The sequence below is a fragment of the Centrocercus urophasianus genome, unplaced genomic scaffold, assembly GCF_019232065.1.
Source record: "Centrocercus urophasianus isolate 14NV4802_14NV808 unplaced genomic scaffold, USGS_Curo_1.0 seq_27, whole genome shotgun sequence".
Classification (NCBI taxonomy): Eukaryota; Metazoa; Chordata; class Aves; order Galliformes; family Phasianidae; genus Centrocercus; species Centrocercus urophasianus.
The window spans coordinates 747528-772819 of NW_024884833.1; the positions used below are offsets into that span (position 1 = coordinate 747528).

Here is a 25292-nt window from a genome sequence, read left to right on the forward strand (position 1 = left end):
AAGGTACCATTTTTAATATGACCTCAGTTTTCAAGTTTTGTCTTTCTGTACTACTAATAAGTACTTAACATACATGCATGGCTGTGTATTATCGCAGAAATACAGCCTGATGCACTTACAGAACAGGTTTTCAAAGTAATCACAGTCCAATTAGAGACAAGAAAAGCAAAGTCTCCAGTTTGTCTTCTTAGACAAAAATACTGTCTCTTTTGGTTTTACTTTGGAGTTCAGTGTTTAATGGCATAGAGTGCAATAGAAAATGCTATACATAGCTGTATAGCTGAGGTGTGAAAGTTAAAAATGTTTTAGATTATTATGTGTGCGCAGATGCACATTTGATGTGTGGTGGAGAACAGGCACAGTACAAAAGTACAAGTAGGGAGAAACAATTTTGGAAAGATAGAATTCTGAAGAAAACTGCACTCAGCAGAGTCAAGTCAAAAGTCTCTTTGTTTAGTAGCATTTGGAGTGAGCTGTCAGGCATGGGCTTTGTTAAACTTGTTCTGTTTGGAGCTCAGACTGTTGTGTTGGAATAGTTGTGCTTCTGTGCAGCAATTTCAGTTGTAAGAGTTAAAAATTTGTGTGTGCAATAGGTGCCAATGAAGGCTGGAGATAGAGTAATGTTGTGCTGAGTGAGGGGCTGTGAATGGCTTGTTTGTTTTTTCTTAATGAATTGACAGGAAATATGAAATAAATTTGTGTTCATAATATAGTACAAGAGAAAAATCTGCATGATGACTTTGAAAATGTGGGTTTGAACTATGCCAAGTATGCATTTTTTCCCCTTTCTGAACTGTATTTTTTAAAAAAACAAATAATTAAATGTTGTTAAAATACCGAAAGCCGATTAAATCACACACTGAAGTTGTTGAAGTCAAAAGTGGAGTCTAATGCATAGACATACTGGTGACCTGTATAAAGTGCAGTGAATCTGTGATGAACAAGGTTCTGTGTTTGCTCAGGTATCACTCACTTTGCAAAGTTGTTGCAAATTGCTTGTGGAATCGTGTAAAAATATTTTATTGTAGGAGCAGAATGTTTCCAAGATCTGCACAATTTCTGAATTTTTAGAAAATGTGTTTCTTAAGAATTGGAATTTGTTACAAAGGCAAGTAGCTTCTCATTCCACAGCACTGACAGTAAGAAAAAAATTCAGGAGGCATTTAATACTCATATTTTTCTATTGAACTTTTTTGTGAAATACATTAAAAAGCAAAGAAGTTAAACCTGTGGGAATTGTATTCGTTTTGTTATGTGTGTTTTTATTTCACTTGGAAAACAAAAGTGGCTCTTTTTTAATTGGAGTTATGAATGTCAGTATGCATGATTTTAAATGGTAATACGTTTTTGAACTGTGTATTATAATTTTTAAACTAACAGGAAGTTAAAATTGTTTCTCAAAATACCTTTATCTGTACTTTTCCCTCAGAAAATAATATATGAAAGTTGTTCCAAAAGTAACGCATCCTGTTTTGTGATGCTAGCCCATGATGAGTATGTTAGTAATTTTGCAGTAGAAGTTGAACTTTCCCACCAATATTCCATTGCATTTTGTTGCCGTGTGACAGATGGCAGCAACAGAGCACACTGACAGAATGGTGTCTGACATGGAAGTGCAGATGGAGCAAAGGTGTGTCACTGAATTCTTCCATGTGGGAAAAAAGGCACCAATTGACATTCACTGACACTTGTTGATTGTTTCTGGAGACCAGCCAGTGGATGTGAGCACAGTGAGGTGGTGCGTTTCAGCAGTGGTGGCAGCAACAGTGGGTCATCTCCACTAGTGCAGTATTGTGTGAGCCTGGCATGCATGCTCTTGTTCATCACTAGAGAATGCAGAGCTAATGGTTGATAGCTAACTGCTGAAGAACAGTCTTCTGTAGCTGAGAATGTGCTCTTTGAAATTTTATTGTTAGTATACTCCTTGTATCTGTTGTCATTTCCATGGAAATAAATGGGAGGCATTATTTTTGGAGCAACCTGTGTATTTTTTCTATTTAATTTTTTCACTCATTAATCTTCTTATTTTCTGTCCTTAGGGTACTCAATTATCTGCAAAATACTGTTTTGTAAAGTAATTATTTCTTTAAACATGCAATCCTTTTCTTCACGTGAATTTTAGGTATGCAATTCCTCCAGAGCATGGGAAACGGCTTGAACGACTGGCTCAAGGTAATATTTTCAGTGTTTCTGTATGTGAGACATTTGAAGGACAAGTCTCCAGCAAATTGAAAAACGTCCTCTACTGAACTACTGTGCTTTATTAGTTCTTAATATCGTGTGACTTCTATGTTTGCAAGCCAGGAATGCCTTTTAATACTCCAAGGAATTTTAAGGGCGCAAAGTTTTCTTACTACTTTATTTTGTAGTGGCATTTTTAGGTTGATGGTGTTTATGAAAATAACACCACAACATTTTGTCCTTCTTGTTCATTAGATTTTCATTGCAAATATCTTTGCCTCTTTCCATGCCCTTGCTTTTCCTTACCATAGTTTCTTGCCATCAGAAACTTTTGAATTTATAGTCAATTGTAGTTAAATTTGGTTCAAAGAAAGAAATGTTTAAGAGAACTGTGTTTTCTGAAGTTCCACAGAAGTGGAGTGGAATGTCAGGATAGAGAAGGGAAACTTAGTACCTCTGAGAAGGGGTGGCTCACAAAATACACTAGCTGTAAATCTTATTTATAGCAGCCTACTGGCCAACGAGCAGCATAATAATGTACACTAATTCCCCAAAGCATGTAGTGACTTGTGCTCTCCGAAGGTGTGGGGAACATCTCTTGAGAAGAAGCAGAGAATATTGTGGGCATGGGGTCTAAAGAATAAAGAAGGATAATTTATAGAAAAATGTTTCTTGCACAGTTATTTGTTTTATTTTAAATAACAACTACAGAACTCCTCTTATTTCTAGATTGAGTAGTACATATGAACACAGGAATAATTAGGCGTGTTTCTTGACCTGCAGCCTATGTTTTATAGCCTGCTATTGATGATACTATATGAGGAATGCCAGAGGGGTTGTGGATGCCTCTAGGGGCATTTGAGGCCAGGCTGGAGGAGGCTCTGGGCAACCTGGTCTAGTGATTGGTGACTCTGCCCACGGCAATAAGTTGAAACTAGATGATCTTCGAGGTCCTTTTCATTCCTGCCCGTTCTGTGATTCTGTGACTCTGAATACCACTGAAAGCTGATAATTAGATATTGTGTATCTGGACAGTCTTCTGAAAACACTTGTTCATTTTCTTTTCATATCTATTTTATGCACATATATATGCATGGCAGTTTTTATGAGCAATAATTAAACTAGTTATTGAGAACAATAATATCATGTGTATCACTGAGATGTGAGGGTAAAGACAAGAGCTTGCAGCCTTAAAAGCACAGATTAAAAAGGCAGATTTCAACCTGGATAATTGCTATCATTATTCTGAAATTTCCCACATGAAAACTGAGAGAGTTTCTGCTGAGAGAGTTGTCATGTATTTCTGATTTCCACATCTTTAGTTTATCACCTGCAAAGTATAAAATTATTCTTGTGTCTATGTTGAAGGTTCTGATTTTCACTGATAAGTATTTAGATGCATGTGGTAGACCAAGCGAATCCCAGTTCCCTCAGCCTCTCCTCATAAGACTTGTGCTCCAGATCCCTCACTAGCTTCATTGCCCTTCTCTGGACATGATCCAGGACCTCAATGTCTTTCTCTTAGTGAGGGGCTGAAAACTGAACACAGTACTCAACGTGCAGCCTCACCAAAGCTGGGCACAGAGAGACAATTACTTCCTTTCTTGTGCTGGCAGCACTATTTCTGATGCAAGCCAGGATGCCATTGGCCACCTTGGCCACCATGGCACACCGCTTGCTCACTGACCAATACCTGCAACCACTCTGCCCCAAGCCTGTAGCATTCCTTGGGGTTCTTGTGGCCAAAGTGCAGGACCCAGCACGTGGCCTTTGTCCCACTGGTCTCAGTCTGGTGATCCAGCCTGTCCAGATCCCACTGTATGACCTCGCTACACCCCAGGCAGATCAACAGCCAACTTGGTGTCATCTGCAGACTTACTGAGGGTGCACCGAATGCCCTCATCTAGGTGATCAATAAAGATATTGAAGAGGACAGGCCCCATAGCAACCCCTGGGGAACACCACTCCTGACTGGTCGCCAGCTGGATTTAGCTCCATTCACCACCACTCTCTGGGCCTGGCCTTCCAGCCAGTTCTTCAGCCAGCAAATCTTTGATCCACACCTTGATTACTCAGGAGAAGCAAAGATTTGATGTATTTAAAATCTTCTGTATGTCCACTTTTGATGTTTACTGGGAAGATGGTATTTGGGTTGATGGAATTTTTACTTGATACGGTTGAGCTGCTTTCAATCACACTATAGGATTTCACATTGACTGCTTATAGCTGTGCAGCAGTTTATTGCTAACTCTTCAGGTTTATGCATTCTGTAAACTAGTGTGTGCTCAACACTTTTTTTTGAGGGCAAGGAAAGTGAATGGGCAATTTCAGCAACATTCGTTCATTCCTTTTAAAGAAGTAAGTGCGAGTGATGGGTACCATTGTTTGGAACAGACTAAAAAAACTCAGTTTTTTCTTTGACATACTGTAGTTTACTCAGATATGGGGGTAACCTGTACAAATTCAGGAACTAGGTAAGTTTTTGAGAGACGTGCTTTGCTACACCTTTAAAAAAATAAGTTCACATTTTCATGGGAACTTATGATGTTGCTTAGTGTAAATTTCTATAAGAAAATACTGTGTTAGCAGATGAGGTCCTGAGATTTCTCAAGGCTCTTACTGCTGCTAATGGTGGCTTACTGTGTAGGAGGAGTGGGACGTAGAAACATGGGGAAGTTGTGGAATTCTCCAGAAACATGGTATGTTGGAAGCTGGTAGGACACCTGGTGTGGGGAGTAGTGTCTCAGTCAGAATTGGCAATAAGCTAAATGAGACTTTCTTCTCAGTACAGCAGTATCACTCAACAGTTCTTAGGACAAGAACCAGTGAAAGTATTGTAGGACAGGCAGAGCTCAGGCCTGAGTAATACTGGCTTACACATTTTTCCACAGATGGGAGCAGTAACCTACCTGTGCTTCATAATAGCTTTGTTTAATGAAGCTGCCCGAGCATTTCAAATCAGCATTTTCAGTGCACACCTGCATGGAAGTTGGCAACTACTGCTGATAAGTGTATGACAGTACATGCAACAAGGATGTGTAGTGAATACAAATCTGCATTCCTTGCTGAATCAGAATAAGTGTGATCGAAACTTTATTATTTTTATTTCAGAACTGGGTTTTGAACAGTGAGTATCAAATTGAAAATAGAATCAGATGTTGAACAATGAAAGTCACATTTTGGATAGGTTTTTTATCTGTTGTATTCAGGGAATGAAGGTAGATTTCTGTAGGAGAGCTACATGCTCATACATAGGTTTTTATTGTTACAGAAAGTAGGTATGTTAGTTTTACAGACAGATACCTCCAACATTTCCTGCTTTCAGTGTTTGACTCTAATATCTTCTATGTTGTTTTTCATTGAGTAGGCTGCTTTTGTGATATCTTTGGTCCAACTAGTAGTGTGGAAGATACAGTTCTTAAGATGTTGAACTTTATACTCACCTTGACATATTTTTCACTTGTTTTTGTTTGTATTCTTCTATTTCTGATTATTTCCCTGTTTAAGAAGACTAAGTCTTCTGTGGTCTTCTACTTTGCAGCTGCTGCCTGCTGCAATACAGTCTGAATTTTACAGTAGGGTATATTGAAAAGGTGAATATACAGAGTAATCTACATGGCAACAATTCAGTTAATAAGAAAAGTTCATAGAAGATAGCATAATTGAGACTTAGTGCTTAATTACGTGTGTATTAAAAAATTTCAGTTGTACTTTTACAAGTGTGTAACGTGAAGAAAAGTAGTTTATGCAAGAAGGCTGATGACTGACTAATTCTTACTAAGTTAATCGAATGCTCCTATAGTAATAAAAATAATAAAACTTTACATTAATTGTGGCAGGTTGTCTAAGTCAAGGCAACAGTTGATACATTAAAATTAAAGGAAGGCTAGAATATTTTCCATTAACTTGTCTACATGTCACAATTATCACACATGCATGTGCATGAATGCTTTCATCTTTGCTTTCCATTGCAGTCTTGATTGACTGTGGCACCTACAAATATTTTATTTGAAATACATTAGACTTGAATCTAATCAAGGCAACAGTTTGATTTTACCCTTCAGCTGCTTACTCATTTATGTAAGTTTTTTTCAGTTTTTTGTAGACATAAATGTAATAAGAATCTCAAGTGAGCTGTTACTGCAATTTTTGTATGTGTTACGTTGATCTGTGATATTATGGTATTCTTAGGGATTTCTCATTTCATAAAATGAGTTGGAAAATAAAGAGAATCACAGATGACATTTTCAAGGATTTCAAGTTCTTTTAATAGTTGACTTAATTGCGGAAATTATTTTAGAGAGCAAGTGGCATTTATCTGGTATTTAATTATGTTCAAGAAGAAATTAAAGTAAAATTTGACCTAAGTGTATAGTGATACTATAAAAAGCTTTGTATGGTATATGGCATTAATTAGTCTGTTTCATGGAGAAGTCATTACCTTTTACATAAGAAAATAAGTCGAAATAGTTTTTTGAATGAAAATTGACATGGAGCTTGCATAACTTGTAAGGGTCTCAAGTATGAAAGCTGCAGCAGCTGAGAAATTTAACTTTTTCCTAATTGATAGTTATATGAGTCAAGTTAGGAAAGTCATATCTAAGAAATAATAAATGCAAGTCCGTAACATATTCATCTGGATATAATAACACTCATATTTCACAGCACTTCATTTGTGGCTTTTGTACTCTCTGGTTTATATGTCATACAAATTCTTCTTTGTGAGAATGTTCTCCCACTTACTTAAAAGAAGTGTGCAGTACATAAAGGTAAATAAAATGAAGTCAGATCACTACAAACTCACTTTAATAAGTTACATTGTTTTTATTTATACCCACGAAAGTAAATATAGAAAATATACTAGAAAACTTTGTCCTCCTTTTGTGTTTGCCAGTGTTCCAAGAGGAATTCTTGTAAGTAGTGAATTACGAGTATTTTGTGTGTTCTGAAGTCCTTCAAATGAACATCCGTGATTTATATACATTAAAAAACTACCTTATTTTGATCTTTCTTCCTTAATAGCATTAATTGGGATGAATTTTGATTACATAAAATTACATTAAAGGTACTTGCAATTTAGGATGATATTTTCTGAAAGTTCTTGTTTTGCAGTTTATATTAATAAAGAAAATGAGAATATAGCACCTTTGATGTACAATTTGAGTGTAGAAATGTAGAAGAATAAGTATAGCCTCATTCATTCTCTGTTTAGAATTTGATTTGAAAGTGTATCCAATTTTTATGTGCGTTTGTTAAATAGTGACTTTATTTTTGACCAAACTGATCACATAAGTTAACAAGATAGTACATAGTATTATCTTGTAGAGCCAATGGAGTTACTCATATGATTAAAAGTTGCTAATTTGAGAATAAGATCGTAATTTGTCCATGTATGATCATAGCCTAACACTTTGATTGAAATCAGTATGCACATATTCCTACTAGGGAGGTAATTGTTCCCATTATTTTGATTATGATAATCTACTGCAGAATGGAACCTAATCCGTTCAGTTTTTATGAGTGATAACTGTGATACAGCAATATTACCTTCTGATATGAGCTATACTCTTAGAGTTGAAAGAAACAAATTGAAACCAGGTTCCAGGTATCGACGATCACTGCCCTCAATAACTTATTGAGCCAACCTTATTTTAAAGTTGTCTTTACCTCCAAACCTCTTTATGTACTCTTTAATGTCTCTCATTGCAGCAGTGTTGTGTGTGGGAGTCTTGTTTCCTCAGGGGCAGCTTGCGATCTGCTGAGTACCGACTTCTAGTTTCCCCTGGAAATGAGAAAGTTTTGACTTACATCTGGAATATGGACCATAAAACCAGAGATTGCGAAGTGGTATTACTATCTACTAAGGTAGAATAGCCTTCACTGATACAGTGTTAAGACTCAAAAAAAAAAAAAAAAAAAAAAAAAGAGAATAACTCAAAACAAAAAAGAAAAAAAAAGAAAAGAAGTTGATTAGTAAAAGTAATTTTGGTCATGTTAACTCTTGATGTGGAATTATCTGAGAGCACGTTTGTGACTCTTTGCAGTTGGAAGACTATTTTCACATACTTTGTGCTATTGTTTGTTGTGTTAACTATAGAAAGCTGATAAAAAGCTTGAGTAGGACCTTACATTTACTTATCTCTCTCTTTGCTTATGTCTTCATACCCAAACACTTGTCCACCATTGGTTGAGTCACATTTTTATCATAGAATCACAGAATGACTTGGGTAGAAAGGGAGCTCAAGAATCATTAAATTCCAATCCCGCTGCCACAGGCAGAGTTGCCAGCCACTAGATTGAATACTGGATTAGATTGGCCAGGTTCCACCCAACCTGGCTTTAAACGTCTTTGGGTATGAGGCGTCCACAAACTCTCTGGGCAGCCTGTGCCAGCAACTCACCACTTTCTCAATAAAAAGCTTCCCCCTGACATCTAATCTTAATCTCCCCTTCTTTAGTTTAAAATCTTACCCCTTATCTTGTCACTATCTACGTCTATAAGAAGTTGATTTCTCCCTTGATTTAAACTCCCTTTAAATACTGAAAGGAGACAATTAGGTCTCCCTGTGGCTTCTCTTTTCATAGGCGAAGAAGGCTAGTTCTTTCAGCTTGTCTTTGTAGGAGAGGTGCTCTAGCCCTGCGATCTTTTCTGTGGCCCACCTGTGGACCCTCTCCAAAATCTACACACCTTTCCGGTGTTGGAGACCCTGAACCTGGATGAGAACTCCAGCAGGGGCCTCACAAAGACGGAATGGAGGGGGAAAACCGCCTCCCTTGCCCTGCTGGCCACTCCTCTTCTGAGGAAACCCAAGACACCATTGGCTTTCCAAGCTGCGTTTACACACTACTGGCTCATGTTAAGTTTTTCATCAATCAGGACCCCTAAGCCCTTCTCCAAAGGGGTACTCTCAAGGAGTTCTTCTCCCAGTTTGTATACATATTTGGAGTCACCTTGACACAGCTCAGCTTGGTGTCATCAGCAAACCTTCTGTTGGTGCACTCAATCCCATCATCTGTCATTGATAAATATATTAAAGAGTACTGGACCCAATATGCACTCTTAGGGCACAACGCTTATTAGCCGCCTCTACATGAACACAGATAGAGCCATTGACTATAACCCTCTAGCTACAACCTTCCAACCAATTCCTTATCCACTAGGTAGTTCATCCTTCAAATCCGTATCTTTCCAATTCAGAGATAAGGATGTGGTGGGGGACCATGTCAAAGGCCTTGCAGAAGTCCAGGTAAATGACATCAGTTGCCATCCCTTTGTCCATGGATGGCATTCCTCTGTCATAGAAGGTCACTGGGCTGGTCAGGCACAACCTTCCTGAAGCCATGCAACCTGTGTGGGGTTACCGTTTTGTCCCTCGTGTGCCTTAACATGTCTTCCAGAAGGATCTGTTCCGTGATCTTTCCAGGTTCAGAGGTGAGGCTCACTGGCCTTTAGTTCCCCAGGTCTTTCTTCCTCCCTTTCCTGTAAATGAAAGTACTATTTCCCTTTTTCTAGTCCCTGGGGATTTTGCTTGACAGCCACAACTTTTCAAATATAATAGAGCCCAGCAACCACATAAGCCAGCTCTCAGGACCCTGAGATGCTGCTGTTCTGAATTGTCGCTTTGTGTATGTGAAATAATTAGAAGTATGGAAGAGGTCTGCCACTTCTCAAGAGATCATCTGTGAAAATGAGGTTGCATGCAAATTATCACAAAATACCTGCTTTTATTAGAGTTGATTTAGAGCTCATGGGTACTTACTTTCATGTAGCTAACAAAGCATGAATCTACTACAGAATTTTGGTATGTTCTAGATAGATTGCAGGTTTTTTTTTTCTTTTGGATGTGGAAATTCACTGCATATTCAGGATTGATTTCTAAACCTGTGACTTGTTAATTATAATGTGAGATTGGTATTTGGAATTGGTTCTGCTGTGTTGCAAGATTGTCTTAAATAATGCTTGTGGTGGTGTTAAAACAATAGGTTAATGAAGAGAGAGAGAGAACTATATGGCGTTCCTATTATTTAAATGTCAGTATGCTGTAAGAGAATCTGTGCATTTAATGTATTTCTAAAGGTCTCGCCATGCTTCCTATGTGGTGTCCTCTTTACAGCACGTTAACAGGTCTTTTTATATTTGTTAGTCCTGCAGGGTTCTTTGCTGAGGGAAGAGTTTGTGTGACCTTATTTTTAGCCAGAGCAGAAGAAAAAACCTTCTGATGAAACCTTTTACAAGGACATACACCTTCCTTTCCTCTCTTTCATTGAAAAGGAACATTTCTGAGAAAATGCTGTGAATGAGGCTGAAAAAATGTGTGTCCAAGTATAGACTTTGAAAGAATCTGGAAAAATATTTTATAGCAGCACGGAAAGTGTAAACAGCACCTTTGATTTCATTTAGAGAGCACTGTAATTACAGATGTTGTCTGTAATTTTCTCTTAATGGATGCTCAGCAGGTTGTAGTCTGCTGTTGAGTGTTATTTGCAGCTTGCTTAGAATTCAGCATGCTCACCTTGTGGTTGGAGTTGTCACAACTCTTTCTCATCTTTTAGAGCTGTAGTGGTACAACTCAAGTTTTGGATATTTACTTGCTCATCATTTGCTTTCCGACATTATTTGTTGAGCTAATTAAGTTTACTGCTGTACCAAAATTTGGTACAAATTCTGTTTGCTCACGCAGAATCAACTCAGTCAAGCTCTCCTTGCTTTTGGAAATGGAATTTCTTTGTTGCTTTTTGTAACAGTTATTTTCTCAGTCTCAAGTGTCACCTTTGATCATTTTCTTTCAGTCTGTTTTTGTCTGTTATTTCCTAATGCTGCTCAGGTCTGAGGTTTCTTGGAGCCATCGGCTATCAATTGCAAGTTGCGGTTATTATAATTGCTATAGATATTAATTGTTCTAAAGTATTTGAAGTGTTCACCGGAGCCAACTATAAGTCGAGTAGTTTCCTTTTTTATCTTTTATTTTAATGAAGTCATGCATACTTATGTGATGAAACTGAACCCTCCAAAAATTGCTGCTTGAAACTTAAGCTAGCATAATTTGTAATGCCAGTAAAGTAAGAAAACATGCATGGTAATTGCAAGTAAGTCTGACACACTTTAATAGAATTTGATCTCAAGACATCCTAAGAGTCCTTAATACTTCTGCCAACATATGTGTATGTTACACCTTTGTTGCCTAAGTGAACTTTTTATTGGAAGGACTGCCTGTGCAAACGCAGTAAAGCAATGTCAGTCCTTGTACTGTATAAAAACAGTGTTTTTAGAGATTAGTCTAGTTGTTGTGTTAATTTTTCTCATACATCTTGAGTGAACTCGTCTTGATACTTTCAAACATTTACAAGGCCTTTTCAGTAAAACACTACACATTCATTTTGGGGAATATTTGAACAGTGTTCTTGGTTAATGTATTTCCTATGGACAAATATTTACACCTTGGATAATCCTAGGAAATCTATCCACCTGGATCTCTCTCAAAGATTGTTTTTATTTTTACAGTATCAACTATTTTGTGCATAAATTAATCAAAAAGGTTTTTTTTTTCTGTATTACTTTTGTTGCTGTCATTAAGGAGACTTTGTCATAATGGTTGTTGTCATAATTGGCTGCTGTCATTTCTTCTCCACTCTCTTGTTGTGATGCAAATTGGTAAAATGTAATGTATACTTTTAATACCATTTGCTTCATTTTAATTTATGTCCATATTTCTCAGGGCAGGTCTTCCCTGTAGAAAGATGGTGCTATATATGTTACACACATTTTTCTTGTACACAGAAATAAAATTGCTGTCCTGAAGTGGATTTTTTTAATATATATTTCTTTTCCTTCTCAGTATACTTTTTTGTTTGTTGGTTTTCAGCAGAATCAGACAAATTAGTATTTATTTAGTTAGAAAAGTAGAATTTCACCCTGTGTGTGTTTCGGAGTGGTGAAACTTCATGCACTTAACAGTGAGAACTCATTAGAGGCTAAGATATGGAACCGTCACTTCTTTCTGCTTGTTTGCTAAGTTTTCTCCTGTGGATTTGTGATAGTGAGCTCTTTTGTGCCTTAATTCCACTTTATCAAAGTTAAGCAAAAATTTTTGAAATAATTACTTCAGAGAGTATTTTATTTTCCAGTAGTAGCCCCTGAGGCTTTCTGAAGTCACTGAAATCACTTGAAAATAAGTGACCTACAATGGAGTGAGCTGTTGGTGTTAATAAGTCTTGGCAACATTGCAAAATACGCTCTCCAGAAGAAAGCAAAATAAATTAATGAAGTTTAACTTCACAAAAAAATGGCTTATTTTCAAATGCTTTGTGACTGATACAGTAAAATAGTACATTTTCCAGGACTGCTAAATGTGAATTTGTCATTTACACTGTCTCTCTTGGTGATTCTTGGTAGCGATCTGGGACAAACTCCAGGAAGACTGTCAAGATAAATACTATCTTTTTGATAACTGCAAAAATAAGAAAGAGCTTCTGATCTTTGCTGATTAATAACTGTTTCCCTTAGCCATTCCAGTTCTGTTGGTTTATTAGTGCTATAACTCTGCGAAACTTGAGTAACGTTGCATTATGATACAGCCAGAAGCATTCCTCACTTCCTCAGCAAGAGTCACCCTTACTTCGGAGCGGGGCATGCATCTGTACTGAAGCAGAATGGGGGCTGAGAGCAGAGACAGCAGCTGGTTAAATGGTTCTCACTGTACTCCTTCATTTTTCAATCTGAACTTTTCATGGGCATTTTGTTGTTAACTACTATGCCCTTTTCTTTTTCCAGACTCTGTTGTTCTTTCCATAATGTAATCTGGAAGGATTAATGGAGTGTTTTGAAAACTTGCCCTCCTTGTCCTTCTCCATTTTCCCCATTTTCCTTATTGTAACAGTGTTTTCTTGCTGTGGTATGTTTGGGTTGAGGGTAAGTGAAACTGATGTTTTCTGAGATACTGATATTTAGTGGTGCTGAAACATGATCTTGGATTTTTTTTTTTTGCTTTTCCCTTCATTCATTCATCTCCATGTACTCACCAGCTGGATTTTATCTTTACTTAATGAACTAAATGGATTTAGTGGATTAGTTCATAAATAATCACGAAAGTTGAAACCTGAATAGCTTCACACCAATTTTTGTTCAAAGAATTCAAAATCAGATACAAAAAAAGCAAGAATCAAAACAAAATGGAAAAGCTGCTGTCAAAACACCAAAAAAACCTCTCTGAACTTTGATAAATAGTTAAAAATGATGCCATGCTTTTGGGCTTTTTGTAAGTAGAAGGTGTTGTTTCTTTGCTCTGTATGATCTTCAAGTGCTAGTAAATCTGGTTGTTGTGGAATCCTGACTTTATGTAGTGTGGTTGATTTTCATGTGTGCAGGGGTGGCAGAGTGAACAGTAAAGTGGGAAAATATAGAATGAAGTGTAATTGGAATACGAAATAACAGGATGGCCAAATCTACAGGTGAGGTTTTTAAGAATCATTTAGTTCTTTAAAAAGCAAACAAAAGGTGAAAAATAGCTGAAAAATGTAGGAAATGCATTTGAGTTTTATACAAATCTCTCAGTGGCTAACAATGACAGGAAGATGTATAATTTATTGTGAAAAAAAAAAAAGTACAAAAATTTTCTTCTTGTTTTAATTAAAAGATACCCAATTTTGCTTATCTTCCCTCACCAGGATTCTTCCCAAGCAGCTCTCATGGATGTAATGCGTTTCTTCGCCACAAGATGACTCTGATTTCTCCCTCAATACTGAAAAAGTACGGAATTCCTTTTGACAAGGTACACTGGTGTTTATTTTTAAACTGCATTCATGTGTCGAGTTATACTGTGCTTATTGTACAGATTCTTTATAGTAGAAGTAACACTGAGGTAAAAACGTATGTTTTATGCCCTGACTCCCTAAAACAGTGAAAACAAATGCCTGTAATATTAGAACTCTTACATGAGTTAGGTTGCAATTTTGTAGTAGAGAGACTATGACTGCTTGCAGTTGTCAAAGTCTGTACCTGACAGTGTCTGTGCTTTTAATGGATCACCATTATTTTTTATTTTGTGCAGTTTTCATGCGAGCCTGGTATATTCTTGTCTAGTGACTGAAACCCTTCTTATCTAGTTGCATTACTGCTAGCTGTATACCTAATATTTTAGAACAAATGCTTTATTTTTTAAATGTTTCTGTATCGCTTTTCTGATGCGATTTAGTACATCTGTACAGGTTGTAAAATAAAAAAAGCTTCAGGTTATTTACGGAGTGGAATGAAACTGAAAGAACTGTTATTTAATTTAAAATACACAAAAAGCTGAAACATGACAAAAACAAAGAATGATTATTTTGTAGTGCTGGGTAGTTGTGTACTGGAACTTTGTTAGTAGGAAGTGGAAAGAATAAATTTTGGGGTTTTTCTTGGTGGATAAATTTAAAACTTGATTGCTTTCAAACATGAAGTATTCTGTTTGTTGTCACCCTCAAAATTTTCTTTTCTGTTTTTTCATTGAACATTTTCTGTTGAATTTTGAGCTTCCTGCAGGTGCCAGCTAGTAAAAGTGTTTTACTACATTGCTTTCACCTTAGTATATGTATTCTGTATCCTGAACAATTTGTAAATTCTGAATTTCTAAATGAAAATATTTTGCAAGCTGGCTCAGAAGAGTACACTCTGATTCACAGTCTCCTGCCTGAACATCTGTTTCTGTTCTAATATCTTAAAAGCCCTTTGATCAACTAATGGTTACAATTCTTAATCTTGTCTTGCTGTGGAAAAGTCCTTTAAACTGTCCTCACCACACTCCTTGTTTATTGTTGAAGTTTTTATTTCAGGGTGTATTTGTATATTTATACCATATAGGCCTTTGTATGTGTAGTTAGCTTCCCACATTCCCCTTCCTAGATTATGCAATACTTCCCATCTCTTTTTGTTGATGTTTATCTAACAGTATTAAATGTAGCCCATGGAATTGCTTGAATTATGCTTTTCTATATATTATGTAGAATGATAAGAAATACAGCATGCAGTATTTCAAGTGAATGAATATGAAATAAGCTCAGAACTGGTAGGGTGGTATAATATATTATGCACTTTTTAGCCTTTAATACCATCTGAAATCAATCCCTTGTTCATGAAGTAAATACAATTAAAGATTATTTCTCGATTATGTCTTGAGAGAGATCTTACAACATATATTTGCCAACAATATGAAATATTCTCAAATATCTACACCATTGTCTGCAACTACAATAGTTACTACTGAATTAACAGGAACTGGTACTAGGAGTTATATGCTTGTGGTAAAACTGAATAGATACAAATTTAAGAAGGTTAAAGGTTGATTAAAAAAGCATTTGGGAAATGCAGCATTATTCTTAAGGCACAGAAGCAAAGAGTAAGGTAGATTTTTGTATGGTATGAAGCCACTCATTTGTTCATGCCTTTTGAAAGATTATATCTCTTTTTATGCTTAAATTAACATATGTATAAAACTGGAGAAATGTGGGCTTTTTTGAATGATACAGCCTGCCTTGGAAAGCAAGCTTTTTGAATAAATTACATAAAAAGTTTGTTTTCTGAATGATATATTGTCATTGTAGCTGCTGAGTTCAGCTTTGTAATATACAGGTAAGTACTGATTCCCTTCATAATCTTATGCTTTATCAGAAGTGTCAAATGTATCCTTCCAAACAGGAAGGTTTTATAGCTCGATTTATGATGTTGGATTTACTGATCATTACTCTGAGCAGTTTAATTTTCGGTGGTTAGTGTTTAAGGTAGCATCTTGGTGAATGCTGGTACGTTTGTTTTCAGTACCACACGTTTGGGGTGGGTAAGGGATCTGATGTTCTTAATTCACTGTATTGATTGAATCTGTTCTTCAGTTTTTTTAAATGAAAGTGCTAGAAATAGTTAAATATTTTAAGTTTGGTTCTGTCAAATAGTGTTAGGAAGAAGCAGTCTGTACCCAAGTGTAATTGTAATTAATGGGATTCAGTGAGAAAGTGAATAGAGAAAACCAGGCTGTGATCTCTCATGGCTCAAAGTGATAGAACTGGAAATGTGCTGAACGCTGATAAGACAGCCTACGCCTACCAGGTGGCAGCTGAACTGGTGCTTGTTGCAATAGAACACCTGCTAAACTGTCAGCAGTGGGAGGGTGTATTGAGATAAATTTTGGAATTGCTGGCATTGAGAATAATCCTTCTTAAACATTCCCACAGTGATTGTTGAAGTACTATAGTAGCATTTATAATATATGCATCTGTATCTGTGTTTGCATGTATATGCTACGTATGAACCCCCCAAAATATTAACCTTGCAAAATGCAAATGAAAAATGTAAAATACAATTTTTCAGTGCTTTATATTTCAGCTCAGCATATTTTTCTTGTTTTTTTTTTTTCTTTTTTTTTTCCTCCCTCTTTGCATAAGACTATCAGCAATTTATCAATTGGTGAAGTGTTAAACCTTTGTGCTTATTCTTGCACCACACGTAAAAAGCAAAGAAAGGAATTTTAACAACTAGTAGATGAAAATTTTGAAAGAGAGGAAAGGGGCTTGTAAAAACAGATTCTTATTAGAAAAATGTCTCAAAATGTGATTTTGATTTATTGAATTGTTTCAAGTCTCTCAATTTTTGCTACTTAAAATCATACAGTATTTCTTTGCAAAGCATTGTCATACAATGAAAATAAATCTATTTCATCTCTAGGAAGTCTCCTTATTCCCCTGTAATCAGTGAATACAATTTTTTGAGCAGACATTCATCATTACTCAGATTATCTGCTGAACTTAGATTGCTTTTTAGTGGTGCTGTCTTCTGTTGCTGTTTTCATGTAAAGCTCATTTGACCCTTTACTTCTGAATCTTCTAGCTTACAGATTAACTCTTGTCAGATGGTTGAGGAGACCTTGTACCATTTCTAGTCTCTGACTAGTTTGTCCTTGATACAGTCTTTGGTGGTCTTTACTGAGGCTTTAGTCTCCTGGACAGATATTAGTGAGTGACGAATAAGTGCTGACTATTTTTCTTCGGCTCTGGAGAGCACCAGTCCATCCAAGTGTGGGAAGATAAGAGGTTGTTTTTCACCGTGAAAGAGAATATCCTGACCAATCTTCTGCTTATCTGATCCCACTTTTTTTTTTTTTTTTTTTTAATTATTATTTTATTTTTTTATTTTCTTCTAGAAGAATTTTATGTCTGGTGTTGGTAACTGATAGGAATTTGGTTTCTTTGAGACTTTGTGCAAAATACAGTTACTATCACAGTATTTTTAGCGTTTTTTTCTTCTTCTTTTTCTTCTACCTGTAATTTCTTGTTGAATCAGTAGCCTCAGCAAGCATTTATTTTGAATGCTCTTTGCTGTACTTGGAAATAACAGAATAATGACTCAGAACTACCCTTGCTTATTTTCTAATGCAGTACCAAATCTTAAGTGTAGTTAAGCTATTCCTCTTTGAGGATCTTCTCTGAGGCCACCTGTACTTAAGTATGTGGAGTTATGGTCATAAGTACCAGAATTATTCTCTCTTAAACTGTGCCTATAGAGAAAGAGGATGAGGACAGAAGCACATTACATTTAATTTTGAAATAGTGCTTGTGCATTTAAAATAACGATTTAAAGTTCAGATGTTCTGCATGGTATATCCAGCTCAAGAGTCCTGTTATGTGTTAATAAATGTAATAATTAGGGCCCGGTGCAGTGGAATTGGTAGTTTTCTTTCCTATACAAAGTGATCTGAAGATACTGCCTCAGGTGAACATAATGTAATGTGTTTTCACTGTTTTCCTTCTAGTATATTCTACTGGTATAAAACATATTTTCTGTGTCAAGGCTCACTAACTTAGTTTCTTCTATTTTATGCTGGATCATCACTATAGCTTAAAAGCCTAATCAGTCCCTTAGGTGAGTATGAGAGAAGGCTGGGGATAAAGTTTTTTTCCAGAAACAGCAGAATACTTCTGGTGCGATTTTAGGGAATCATCTTGAGGGTGGTGAACAGAATAATTTCTTCATTGCATTCTAGTACTTAGGGATGGTAACTGTGGATATTTTCAGTCCATTGTATCTCTGATCCCTCTCAGGAAGATTGGTACATTCTTTCCTCTGTCTTTTCTAGCTCCCTGTTCTTCCACATATTATCAGAAAACACCTCCAAGATTTATTTCTTTGAAAGTAATTTCTGATTTCGTAAAGGGATACATGAAGCTATACTGAGGAGGTATTCCAGTTAAAGTAAATAACATTGTCTCAAGCATTGCATTTCTACATGTATTGAAGTTACTGAAGTATCAAGTTGTACCAGAAGAGGTTTAGGTTAGAGGAAATACTTTTTCTCTCAGAGAATGGTCAGGCACTGGAATGGCCTGCAAGGGAGTCGCCATCCCTGGCAGTGTTCAAGAAGCGTCTGATTGAGGAGCTGAGAGATATGGTTTAGTGCTTGTGGTAGCAGTGGTGGTGGGAGGACGGTTGGACTGGATGATCTTTATAGGTCTTTTCCAACCTTGTGATTCTGTGATTCTATGATTTTATGAAATGACAGTTGTGTGGAAGGAGAAATTTTTTTCTATCTAAATAACGGTAAAGGAACAGTGTAATTTTAATTGGTTCAAGAGCAGAACTGTTTTTGTAAAACGCTTCACTTTCTTTTTTTAATGCAACAGGTTACACAAGAGGCAGGGGAATTTATGATCACTTTCCCATATGGATACCATGCAGGATTTAACCATGGCTTCAACTGTGCAGAGTCAACAAACTTTGCAACCATCAGATGGATTGATTATGGAAAAGCAGCGAAGTTGGTAAGTCACTGCAGAGAACTGTTGTTAAAGGGATTTCTGTTGCATCTTTTTGGTAATTATCTATTAAAGTCAATGAGAAGCAGGGAACTTTCAGGTGGTATCTAACCCTGCCACTTCTATTTGTAGTTACTCTTCTTTCTTTTTTTTTTCTTGTTACTTCCCAGCAGCATGTATTCCTTTCAGTACTGATTTTGTTCTCAGCTAAATCCGTGTAATGTTCTTTAAAAACAATTTCTTTTTATGGAAATTTTCAAGTGGAAGTTAAATGTATTGAAGATATATGAGTCATTGGGGTCCATAAAGGCAGTGCTTGTGCCATTGCAATTAATTAGGGAATGAAGAAAGGCAGCAGTAAAAATAACAGATGTTCCTTAGCTACCTGTAATGAAAAAAGCCAGAAGGCCAGACACCCCAAGAATTAGTATGCCTACATGAAATCTTCTTGTATTCCTCTAGAATTCTTCTTTTTCCCTAGTGTGCTTGTATTCTAATGCATGCAACATAGGAAATAAAGAGGAAGAACCAGAGATGTGTGCAGTCACAGGGCCATGATCTCACTGTGATCATGGAGACGTGATGGGAAAGCCTGCATGACTGGAATGCTGTCATGAATGGGTATGTCCCATTTAGGAGAGATAAGTTGGTAAAGTGAGGTGATGGAGCTGTTCTTTGTGTGAGAGAGCAATTATAGCGTATTGAGCTTTACTTTAAGGGGTGAATGATGATCAAAGGAAGAACTTGTGGGTGATACTTAAGGAGCAGCTTAATATAGGTGACACTGTTGTGGATGTATACTACAGGGTATCTGATCAGGAGGAGGAAGTTGATAAGGCCTTCTGCGGACACCTGGAAGTAGCTTTGTGATCCTGTCACTAGTTCTTGCAGGACACCTTAACCGTTCTGATATCTGTTCCACTAGCAAGACAGCCAGGCCTGCACAGTTCCTGCAATACAATGAAGAAAATTTATGAAATGTGGAAAAAAACCCTGGCCACCTGGGAGGAATGTAGAAAAGCTGTCAGGGCGTGCAGGCATGCAATGAGGAAGGCTTAAACCCACTTGGAATTCAGTCTGGACAAGGCAAAGGAGGTCAAGGACAACAAGGAAGGTTTTTTTAAGTGTGTTAACAGTAAAAGGAAAGCTGGGGAAAATGTGAGTGTACTACTGATGAGGTGGGTGCCCTGGTAACAGGAGATGCTGAGAAGGCAGAGATATTGAATGGCTTCTTTGATTCTGTCTTCACTACAAAGGTTGCCCCTTAGGATCCCTACACCCTGGAGGAAGAGAGTGAGTCTGAGGAACAGAAGACTGTCCTTTGGTTGAGCAGGATACGATCAGAGACCATGGGATTGATAGTATAGGCACCATAACAAAGTCGACACACTGATCAGAAATTTAGTCAGCAGCCATGTCTTTTTGTAAAGTTCTTGACCAAATATGGGACCTGGCCTACATAATACATGACCTTTTACCCAGACAACACCTCCCAGTGGAACCTTGCAACCACCAAAGACCTCTTTGCAAAAACCCTGTGTTAACACAGTGCATGAGAAGTATTAACTTACAGTATGTGTTGCAATTCTAGGAATAGGGAGGCACTTTGTGGAATATTCACATTTTAAAATGTACACAATCTGTGTGCTTTAGATCTTGGGTATGTGTGCTAGGAGGAGCAATCTGTTGTGCTACAGTAAAGCAGTGTTGGCTTTCTAACCCATCGCTTGGGTTGGCAAATTTCATTCACAGATTTTGGTGAGAATGGGTTGCCTCCAAGTAGGTCTTTGAAAATGTGAGATTGTGCACCTTGCACTTGGCCTTGTTGAATGTCGTTCGGTTCATATGGGCCCACTTTTCAAGCTTGTCCAGGTCCCTGTGACTAGTAAGTAATTTAAAAAAGATTTAAATTTTTGTTGTGTGGATGGGGGCTAAAGCACTGCGCACTTCATTCTTAAGAGGAAGACAAAAAGATATTTATTGATGTGAAATAGATACAATGTGTTAATTTGAACAGTTGTGACAGCCACTTAACAAGTTTTGAAGTGGCTAGATATCCTTGACTCTTTGCTACACAGAGGGGGGTGGTGGCAGTGTGCATAGTGAATCCAACATCAAATCTTAGCAAAGCTTGTGTAGTTCAAAAACGCTATGTAGTTTACTGAGAATCTGTCAGGAGTGCATCACCATATCCTCGGTAAATCTCTGCACAGGCATTAAGTAACCTTGAGAGGTGTCTCTGCTCGGGGAGATTCTGGTGTGCAGCCAGCTGCTTGCAAGAAGAACTCTCAAAAGGGATTCTTAGGCTGCTTTGTATTTATGGAGTAAGATGATTGATTCATAGTCATACAACTTAGAATTGGATCTGTTGAGCTAGGTGCCTGTCATCAGTTCTCAAAGCACTCAGTCTGAGGCAATGTGGTGGGTTACTGACTGTCTCCATGAGGCCTTGACTGTTACTGGTCACAAAGGCAAGATCTTTTGCACCTCGTAGTATGCACTTGCTCTTGGACATAACAACCAGGCTGGGTGAGAGGGCAAGGAGTGCACCGCCAAAGGTAGTTCAGAATTTCAGTACAGTACTTCAGTAAAACGAAGTCGAGAAGAATATGGGCATGGACACAGAACTTAGTTAATTGTGGCAGGTAAAACTGTTGTCTGTTTTAAAAGGATGAGTGTGCTACAGCTCTAAAATTGACTCAGGTGAGTCTCAAGAGTGGTTAATTTTATCTTTGGATGCAGGAAAGGTAGTGATACCTTCAACGACATGCCTTGTAGTGTACAAGTTTTATTTTTATTACATTTTAAAAAGCACAGTCTACCTTTCTGTGTGCAGCAGCTCCAATGCTGTTGTCCAATACATTGTTTTATGCCTCCAGTATGGACTCTCATTTTTTGTATTATATCTTAAAGTTAAGTCATGATCAGATTGAACAGAACAAGAAGATAATTGGTTAAAGCAAAGAAATTATATTGCTTTATGTCATTTCTAAATTGTTTCTGAAATTCTGAATTTTTAGCTGGATGGCCTTGGCATATATGCTTTAAGTACAGTTTTAATTAATGAAAAGTATAGCACATTGATATGACTTTGATCTTAGGACATTGTCCTCTGTGGTCACTACACGTAGAATCATAGAATCGTAGAATCAAAGGATGGCCTGGGTTGAAAAGGACCATAATGATCACCTACTTTCAACCCCCTGCTATGTGCAGGGTCGCCAACCACTGGACCAGGCATAGGAGCAGTACTGTTTGTGTGTGCATATACAAGAAATACAAGCTCGGTTGAATTTAAGTTGAATTTAAATATATTTCAAAGTTTTAAATGAGCAGCTGAATCAATTTCAGCTTCTGTAGAGAAATCTTAGATGCCACGGTCAAATGTGAGTCTAGATTCTTTGGCAAATGATAGCAGTGTAAAAGTTACTCATTTTTATTACTTATTACAAAAAAATACATGACAAAGCTTCTTTTTTATCTTTTTTAAATGAAAAAGAAAATGCTAGGAAGTACAAATAGAGTTCTACTTTTTTTTTTTTAACTGGAATTGTGTAAGTAAGAAGTGACAAATAGTGAAATTCTTTGTAATACATGTCTATATTTGCTTATGCTGTACAAATAGGGTAAACAAGCTGATCAAAGTGAAAGCATTTTATGTGGCTATCTATTCTTGAAGTGTAATTTCATGACACTTTGAAAGCATAACTAACTTACAGAGCTATTGCAAATCAGATATTATGTTTCTTTATTATGGCCTTTCTAGAAATACTTAAGTGTAGCTATGATTCCTTTTATAACAACTTCAGAAAATTTTCTGAAAATACTAAATACTGGTCTGTGTGCCCAAAGGGTACTTTTATTTTTGTAAGTGCTCCGATAATGTGATAAAAAACAAAAAAGTGTCTTTACATTCTCATTTGTCATTCTTCTGAGTGCTGATGCTGCGTTTAACTCATCTATTCTTTGTTTATGTTATATGTACAAGAATTGCACTTGAAAAATATGGTTTGGGTCTCTTAGTCGCTTGGTTTGGTACTTCAGAAATTGCCTGTGTCAGCAAAATACAGCAATATCTAGGTCAGTTAGTTACTCTAGTGTCCTCAGAGAATATTGCATGTTGATGACTGATTATTTGTCTTCCTACAGGAACACATTCATTTTTACAGAATAGCTTCTAATTGCTTACAGCTGAATTTCTGTCTTAGAAAAAGAAAAACTCCAGAAATACAGTCAATATTCATTCTACATTAATTTGGGAAAAAAAAAAGAAATCAAGCAAAGATTTCCATTAAAGTTGCAGTAAATATTTAGTCTGTGTGACGATATTGCTTTCCTGCACAAAATGGAATGATAAATATTCTGTGAAATCGATTGCAAATGTTAATTAAATCAGAGATCATTTAGGCTGTAAGTACTGTAAACATCAGTTAAGCACAAACTACAGATGCAGATTCCCCAAATGATTTTCTGTCATTAAAAATGCTGAACTTGTGATCTTGGTTTTAGTGTGTGTAGCCTGCCTACCTGTGGTGGCTGGGCCCTGGAAGCAGGAAAGTACCTCCACCTTGTTTTACAGGGTTGGTGTCAGACTTTCACTTGGGCAACATATGGAAAGTATTACCGGCTTGCTCCCAGTGTGCTATCTTCTATGACTGCTGCTGCTTTGGGCTGTGTTTTATGAGTCAAGTGCACTTGGAGTGAGAGACAAAGGATGATGAGTAGGAAGAACAAAGGCCATAGAATACGTGACTGATATAAACTTAAGCAGAATTTAAAAAAAATAAAAGTGTGTGTGTGTGTGTGTGTGTGTGTGTGGTGTGTGTATACATATATATATAGAGAACAAAGAATGGAATTGGAGAAATGGCTTTAGCTGGTCTCACCTGTCGCAAAGGGGGGAAAGAACCTTAGCTCAGGAGCTGTTAAATTGGAAGGAAGTTTAATTGGGGCTCACTAGAGATGAGTGTGATGGAAAAGTGCAGGGATTGGGGGTGAGCCAGATGGCTCAGCTGAAGTGCACCAATGCATGCAGTGTGCCAACAGCAGGAGGAGTTTGCTGCAGGCAAAGTAAGACTTCACAGAATCACTGAATCACAGAATCACCAAAGTTGGAAAAGACCTACAAGATCATCCAGTCCAATCATCCACCTATTACCAATAGTTCTCACTAAACCACGTCCCTCAACACAACATCCGAACATTCCTTGAACACCTCCAGGGTTGGTGACTCCACCACCTCCCTGAGCAGCCCATTCCAGTGCCTGACCACTCTTTCAGAGAAGTAGTACTTACTAACGTTCAACCTGAATCTTCCCTGCCGTAGCTTGAAGCCATTCCCCCTGGTCCTATCACCAGTTACACGAGAGAAGAGGCCGACCCCCAGCTCACTACAACCTCCCTTCAGGAAGTTATAGAGAGCCATGAGGTCTCCCCTGAGCCTCCTCTTCTCCAGGCTGAACATTCCCAGCTCCTTCAGCCTCTCCTCATATGGCCTGTGCTTCAGACCCCTCACCAGCTTTGTTGACCTTCTTTGAACACACTCCAGGGCCTCAATGACTTTCTTGCAGCGGGGGGCCCAAAACTGGACACAGTAGTTGAGGTGCTCACCAGAGCTGAGTACAGGGGTACAATCACCTCTCTGTTCCTGCTGGCAACACTGTTCCTGATGCAAGTCAGGATGCCATTGGCCTTCTTGTCCACCTGGGCACACTGCTGGCTCATGTTCAGCCAAGCATCAATCAATACCCTCAGGTTCATTTCCTCTGCACAGTCTTCCAGCCACTCTGCCTCAAGCTTGTAGCGTTGCCTGGGGATATTGAGACCAAAGTGCAGGACCCAGCATTTGGTCTTGTTGAATCTCATCCCAGCTCTCCAGCCTGTCCAGATCCCTCTGTATGGTCTCGCTACCCCCAGGCAGATGGACACTTCCAGCCAACTTGGTGTCATCTGCGAACTTATTGAGGGTGCACTCAATGCCTCATCCAGATCATCAACAATGATACTGAACAGGACAGGCCACAGCACTGACCCTGGGGAGCACCACTCGTGACTGGTCACCAGCTGGATTTAACTCCATTCACTACCACTCTCTGGGCCTGGCCTTCCAGCTGGTTTCTTATCCAGCCAAGAGTGTACCTGTCCAAGCCACAGGTTGCCAGCTTCTGCAGAAGAATACTGTGGGAGACAGTGTCAAAGGCCTTGCTGAAGTTCTAGGTAGACCACATCAACAGCCTTTCCCTCATCTATCAGATGGAGTACTGCGGGGTCAGTAGATCATAGAAGATCGGGTTGGTCAAGCAGGACCTGCACTTCGTGAACCCATGCTGGCTAGATCT

General features: G+C 37.7%; 1 protein-coding gene across 2 annotated transcripts in view; it reads left to right on the forward strand.

Annotated features, from left to right (window-relative positions):
- Positions 1-25292, forward strand: part of KDM4C (lysine demethylase 4C) — a 298880-nt gene that overhangs the window by 61374 nt on the left and 212214 nt on the right. For both annotated transcript variants that reach the window (XM_042826899.1, XM_042826898.1), the window contains exons 6-8: positions 2123-2172; positions 13846-13949; positions 18823-18960. In XM_042826899.1, the coding sequence (XP_042682833.1) occupies positions 2123-2172; positions 13846-13949; positions 18823-18960 (292 nt within the window). The remainder of the gene's footprint in view (positions 1-2122; positions 2173-13845; positions 13950-18822; positions 18961-25292) is intronic.